This window comes from Penaeus vannamei, chromosome 2 (genome assembly GCF_042767895.1).
Source record: "Penaeus vannamei isolate JL-2024 chromosome 2, ASM4276789v1, whole genome shotgun sequence".
NCBI lineage: Eukaryota > Metazoa > Arthropoda > Malacostraca > Decapoda > Penaeidae > Penaeus > Penaeus vannamei.
The window spans coordinates 45194350-45201849 of NC_091550.1; the positions used below are offsets into that span (position 1 = coordinate 45194350).

The 7500-nt window shown below is 36.2% G+C and overlaps 1 protein-coding gene across 3 annotated transcripts in view; it reads right to left on the reverse strand.

Annotated features, from left to right (window-relative positions):
* Rab11 (RAS oncogene family member Rab11) overlaps positions 1-7500 on the reverse strand; it is a 29530-nt gene that overhangs the window by 21662 nt on the left and 368 nt on the right. For all 3 annotated transcript variants that reach the window (XM_070137353.1, XM_070137366.1, XM_070137361.1), the window contains one exon: positions 74-195. In XM_070137353.1, coding sequence (XP_069993454.1) covers positions 74-195 — 122 coding nt within the window. The remainder of the gene's footprint in view (positions 1-73; positions 196-7500) is intronic.

Sequence of the window (7500 nt, forward strand, 5' to 3'; positions counted from 1 at the left end):
AGGAGGAACGAGAGAGAGAGAGAGAGAAACATACCCATGCATGTGACAAGACTACACAGAAATTCTCGCTTACCTCTATGCTACGTGTTGCAAACTCAACACCAATGGTGGATTTGGATTCCAGATTGAATTCATTCCTTGTGAACCGGGATAATAGGTTACTTTTACCAACACCCGAATCTCCAATTAACACAACTGTAAAAGAAAAGAAAAGAAATGGTTGGCTATGTTATATACAGTCACATTATATATATTACTGTTCCCAGGGCTGAATAATAAAAAAGAGAATATATGTTTCCTTCTAAAAGATTTAGTAAAGCAGGAGAGGAAATATTAATTGCATTTTTTTCTTTTTCTTTTAAGGTTAATGCTCATCCTGTGCATGGCTTTTCCAAATTAACTTCTTTGGCATATACATTATTGGGGAGGGGGGGGAGAGCACAGGACACATTTCCACTCATTTCCATATGTTGCCTCACACAGTGTACAATGGTCCATGAAGAGAATATAGAAATCAAAAGAGGGTGTAAATGTTGCACAGAACTGATGCTAATGCATGGAATTATGTCATAGTCATTCCTCTCCTGACAGCATTTGAGTTTCTGTCAAGTGGATTCTGTAAGCCCCTGCTCTCTCGGCGAAACAAAAGTGAACAGTAATGCTTTATCTTTTCAACAACAATATTCATATTAAGTATATGCATATAAATCAATAAGTCAATAACCAAATTAAAAAATAAATGTAAAAATAAATACATGATATCTTTAACATATCCATATACTCACAAACATATCATGAGTATCACACAGATGCAAACATCCACCCTTTACACACACTCACATAAGGAACACATACATCAAAGGGGGGGAGGGGATAGTACTTTAATCTGACGAAGCTTTAGGAAAGAGATCACTGACTCATCCACACGTGCGATTTCTCCTGGCTACAATGTACAAACTATATGAACTAATATCCTATGATACCAGCTCCCCCACCCCAAATCCATGTACCCCAAGAAAGACAGAATGAAAGAAAGAATGGACGAATGAAAAATAAGAAAGACAGGAAGAAATAAACAAAGACAGAAAGAAAGAGATAAGGAAATAAAGGAAAAAAAGAAGATAGATAACAGTCTAACGATAACACAGGAGGAGCTTTCACTGTAATTCATTAGTTAAAAGGGGAAAAAAGAAAATATATAAAAAAGAAACAGAAAATTGATGAAGCAAATTGCACACATGATCTAGAGAATTCCACGATGTACAAATGGTAACATATATGAAGCAATCTAAATTTGTGCAACTGGCCAGCTTAGCTGACTTATGAATACTTCTATTAATATTAAAGTCTCAACGTGATCTCAACCAACTGTTACCAGAACAGCAAAAATACATGCCATGCCCACTGTCTCTTCTCGTTTATCGAAAGTCTTTACACACACATGATAAAACATATGTTTCATCACCAAGGAGTCAATTACTAGTACTAGCTAGCTCACCTGTTTACCCTTTTCCTTCATTATCAAAGAGAATCTTTACTTTTTATTGCTATTAGTATTATCAATAACATTATAATAATCATAATGTCAATCACAACAATAACATTAATATTAATAACGTTCAAAGAAACATATTCTTCCCAAAAACTTAAGGAAAGGGAAAATCAGCTGAGGACATGTAAGCCTACTAATTGGCTTCTTGGTGGATGAGTACTTACAGAGCCACCTCTGTGTAAACAAAAATCACAAAAGAAAACAAGAGTAGACTGTGATTATCTGGCACCATTGGGTTAATCTTGTTAGTGTGAGTGTGTGTGTGTTATACAAATTCATAAAGTAGAAATCACTATCCCATGACATTAACAAGTAATACTGTCACCACTTTGCCAACACTACCATTCCTATTCCCTTGCATTTTCCCTATACCCTTCCAAGACCGTACATCTTTTGTAAGAGTGAGAAGCACAGTTAAAAGAAAAAGTGTTAAGAATGCAGCTGCAAAAAAAATCTTGTAAGCAAGCCAACAAAATGTGGATACCCAAAGACAAATCAGACTATAAATCACGGGTGTAAGACCAAAAATGTTAGGAGATGAATTAGGTCAGAAAACAATTACGAGAGGATCATGTAAACTGGTCAACAATATGGAAACAAATGTATATGAAGTATGACTGCCAATCAGGCCTACTGTGCATGGAGAGACAAACGTGTTCAATCAGATAAAGGGAGTAATTGGGCTAGATGCCTTCAGCTCTCATTTCTGCCAAAATCAATTATGTGCCCCCCCCCCTCCCTTACTCTCCCTGAATGTCTGCTTCTTTCCCTGAAATTTAGGCAAGAATGTAAACAAAGATTTGTCACTCAGCAACAGGAAATTTACACAAAAAATAATCTTAGTTTATAAATGTCAAGTTTATCTATAAACAAACACTTCCCAAGCGATGCCTCCCAACTAAAGTCACAAAGTAAACTGGAGTGCAAAGCATGAAAGATAAGATATATATAATGGTCACATTAAGAATACTCAATTTCTTCTCTCTCACTCACCCTTTCTCACATACATCACATTTGCCAGGCAATAAAGTTCATTATCCCAACAGAAAGACAAGGGTCAAAAGCATAGGGTTTACAACTAAAGGGTGGAATGAGTTGTCATGAGCTGTTATCAACTCAATATAAATGCACTATTTGTATTACTAGTATCTTTCATGTAAAATAATTCCCAGGCTTATGGCACTAGATTCACAAAGCTAAAACATTTTGGTGTACCACTCTCTTCCCAACAAACAACCTAGACAAGACAATAACAAATTCAGACATTTCTCTTCCTTTATCCTTTTCTTTAAAATATCAATACACTATATGAATGAAAGATTTATGAGACAAATTGCACTGCACAGGCAATAGCCAAACAATAACAATGATAGTGCTACACCCCAGATACTATGTTTGGCTTTACAAAACATAACAGCAGAAACAGTGTTGTTGTTTTCAATTTGAGGCCTCTTCATGATGTACAGAAAACACTAATCCATAACACTGTATCTTACGTTACCACTACACAGCAGCAGTCTAATGCACAAGCTGCTGATAGCTTTGGTAATGATGATATATACAGCACTCAGCTTAAACATAGGAGGGTATATGTAATATGTAAATCTAAATCTTGTTACACACAATTTTTGCATATAAATAATAATGGTTTAGTTATATTTCAATAGCGTTACATGAGACAAGAGACAACTCACAGTAAAGGTTAATACTTTTTGCACAATGTCCATAGATTTTTTTTTACAAATAAATTATGATCAATAAAAATATCTACATTTTTTTTTTTTCAATAACTGTGCACTCTTATAAAAATAGGGCATTGCTTATAGGCCAGCAAATACAGTAATTGCAATATAACTTCAAATTACTGCTTCAAAATAAAAGCAAACAATATATACACAAATAAACTACTTGTCACACCCAAGGTTGATAGTGATCAAACAAGCAAGATTAAGCAGTTGATATGTGTCCCCCCCTTGGATATTGTATCATTTTCTCTTAAAAATCACTGATACAATTTTTAGAAATACAGAAAAAGGGGAGAGAAAAATATCAACAACCAAATAAGGATGTACCTGAATTTAATAAAGGGTAATCTACTCAGAGCATATCTTCCCAATGAGTCTGATACTGTTTAATGTACCTTTTTTGCTTCCAACACCTGCAATAACAAATTCTGCGGTTACATGCTTCCCTCACAAGATTCTCTGGCAATACACTCAAACTAGCAGTATGATGATGAGGCATCTAGTATGAAAGGGCCTTGTACCTCCTCTGACTAAAGCTATTAGATAATCCTGCCTTTGTCCACACTTCTCTTTCAGCTACAGATTTTTAAAAGGTCAATCTATTATGTGGTGAATTCATGTGCACCCTTGAGCTATAATATGGGTTTTATTATGCCTACCAATAGATTCTGTGGCCAAGCTAAGAGTCACTATATGTGACCTATTTTACCCCTAAAAGACATGGGCAGATCCTCGAGTGGGTATTTGATTTTCTCTCCAAGAATGACAAGCCTTACACGAGCACCTTCCACATCCAAAAATTTGTGCGCACCATGATAAATCTAGTTAGTAGGGTCATATATTATAGCCACATCTTTCTCATACTTTTTCCCCTCTCCCACTTATCCAGGCGGCACTTTCTGCTCCCCTTGTCCCCACTCTCCTCCTGCTCCTCAGTCTGTCATTCAGTATTTAGTGCCTAGTGGGAATTTGCTGAAATCTCTTTACTTACATCACTAATGTTACATAAAATCATCTAAAACTTTCTTTTATACAAATTATTCTGTGGCTGTGATTAGGAATGGAATGACATCTATTTCAATTGAAAAACATGACTTGGGCAAAATAATTCATTCACTTGGCATCAACCTAATCTGAATGATAGATGATATCTTAGCTTACTGCTGTCCCAGGTGTGCATATGCTGCAACTTACACGTAATGTAAATAGCATTATCACCTTTATTTTCCTAATCATAAATGTAACTTTAAAGAAATCCTTGCCAAATGCAATCACCGTAATCAAGCCTCTGATTCTGAATTAAAATAGGCTTTATGAATATATAAAAATATTTGGTTACTGTAATAACACTATAAACAGTAAATAATGAACCAAATACACAGCCCTCCAGAATCTCTGAAAAGATCACCAATGCATTATCTATATACAGGATGATCTTCCAACAACAAAACGGCATGTTAACTACTAGACTCCCATCTGCTTATTTCCAATATCATAGTTTGAAAAACAAACAAACAAAAAAACACTTATTTCCTCATGAAACACATAAAGAACACAAGTATTGAATAACATACACAAAAGGCATCCTTCTATTCTATTTCATCTTTCGTTTGCGAGGATCAGATACCAAGACCAGATTTTCAAGAGTTATACCCATTCTCTAAAAAAACAAGCAAGTGGATCATTGTACTGTTAAGCCAATTCCTAATGTCCTTCAAGGTTGTTTTAGCATGAGGTATTTCCAGTGTCTAAATGCTTTGCCTATCCAGTCAAAGCTGTATATCTCTTTAATGTTCTGTATTAGCCACAGAAAAACCATAAGCAAACAATGAATTTGGTTTAGTACATACATAATTTTGCCCTCACACTGTTGAGAGAGAAACTCTACACTACATCCCCGTATGTTCCTTCCTTCACTTTAAAGATGATGTAACTAAAGAGATTCATCTCTTTTATATCACATTTCTTCATAAATCTACGTTGTTTTTAAAACAACAATCCGAAACCTTGCAAAAACAACTCAAGCACTAAACTGAAGACAAGGTGACTGATCTAATGCATGAATTTATGTTTAATATTTGCCTTGGTGGGAAATGACTCAGCTGCCTGCCATGCTTATATGATGCAATGGATCTACATTATGGCTCATTTCAGAGATGCCTTGTTGAAGGGGCAATATTCACTATTACAGAGAAAGAAAAAGAAAAAGAAATACTGGTGACTCCAGAGGGATAACCAAATGATTAGTCACTAAAAATATAATGTTATTTCCTTCACTTTCAGCTATGTTTCCTTTTCCTGCCATGGAACGCAAAAGCAATATCTGGGTATTTTGCTTCTATAATAAGCTTAGCATTGGACATATAGAGAACAAAAGATAATTAACACATGGAATAGATAGATCAATGAATTCCACATCATTTTTTCCATATAACATGGTCAACGTAAATTATAATTCAAATAAATATAACCCTGTGACTGATGCAATACCCAACTAGTGTAACCCTGAAACTGTACTTATACTGGTTTTATCTCATCTTAAAATCACCAGTTGAGATGAAGCCACAACCTAAAACATCAAAGTCAAGAAAGTACAGCTCTATCCAAATAGTTATTTTTTCTTATTCTTTTGAAGACAAGAGGCATCACATATTCCCCTCACTTCAATATTTACGGGCAGGAACACCATTCACATGTTTGGGCCTAAACTTCAAATTCACATTTGTCTATCCCCCTATCCTTTCCTGTAGCACAATGTCTGAATATTTTGTTACACAGGAACCGTTCACTGAGGTTCCTGTATGTGGAAAGAAGCTACAAGGACCTAAATATAAAACAGCTTTCGGGATCTGTTTACAAGACATCTGCAGTGTTTTTCAAAATGCAACATTTAGTTTCCTATTCATTTTCTTCTATTCCAGATCCATTTGAGACCGTAATAGAAAACCTACAGCCTAATACCAGCATTTCACAATCATTGTTCTCTATCTGTGTTCAAACCACTGACAAAAACAATCCTCTACCATATATATGCAAGTATTAGGCAGACTGAACATTGCCTGGTTTCTTATTTGACTGCGTCTTACCACGATATTTTCATCATTCCTAGAATATGCGTGTGGAGATTTGTCACCCTCTGCTGGCGTGCCGAAAGTGCATAGGCCAGCCAGAGTTACATGGGTGTGGCGTGTATACCAATGGTGGCTGAGCCTATATAAATTGTTGGTTACCAATTAAAGAATACTTTTTGATAGAAGTGAGTATTACCCAAGCTTATCAACCCACTTAAGGAATATACTTTATATTCTATAAGCATATATCTTTAAAATAATGTAATAAAATAACCCAACATTATAATCCTCTTTGGTATACAGCTTTACATCAGAATTTATCAGGAACAGTAAGTAGTTTCTAAAGAGAACTTTTTGAGAAGACTAAATACGTTTTCATATACAAACCCATTTATGTTTAAAAAGCAATTAGATCACTAATTACATGGCCCAAGACTAATGCAAAGTCCTCTTGATAAGCAACTTTAATTCCAACTGATATCACATGAATAATCAATGAACCTACATTCTTTTAATGAACTGCAGAGACCTAATACAAGCAGCAACCTTAATTTTCTTTGTCAAATAAAAAAGAATATTACAAACAAAACTGTCCTAGATAAAAGAGGAGGAAAAACCACCACCCTCCCCCATTTTATGAATGGTTTCCAGAAAACATCCCCAACTTTGTCAAAAAAGGAGCAGAAAACACAACAGTAAGAACGAACCCCCTCTCCTAGCATACAAAGAGGAAGGAATAGGCTTTATTTCAGTAACTGGAAAGAGGACGAGGCGGCCAAGAGCACCGACGTCGAGCGAAACGAGAAAACGACTCGACCCTCCCCTAAATTCCCTCCCCCGAGCACACACAACCCCATCAAAACGACCCCTTTCCCCCCATAATTAAAGGGACGAAGGAACCCCCTCCCTTTCCCGTGAAAAACCGGCGTCCCCTCCCTGCCCTGCAAGGAGGAGGGGCCGGCGGTGCTCCTACAGGAAATAAATCCATTAGTACATGACGTGTCCACCATCACTTGACTATGACGTCGATCAGCTGATTTGTGTCAACTCAGGAGTGGGTGGATTGAATTTGTCTTTTCTCCGTCTCTCATCGCTGTCATACTCCTCTCACACGCACACCAGGCCACGTTGG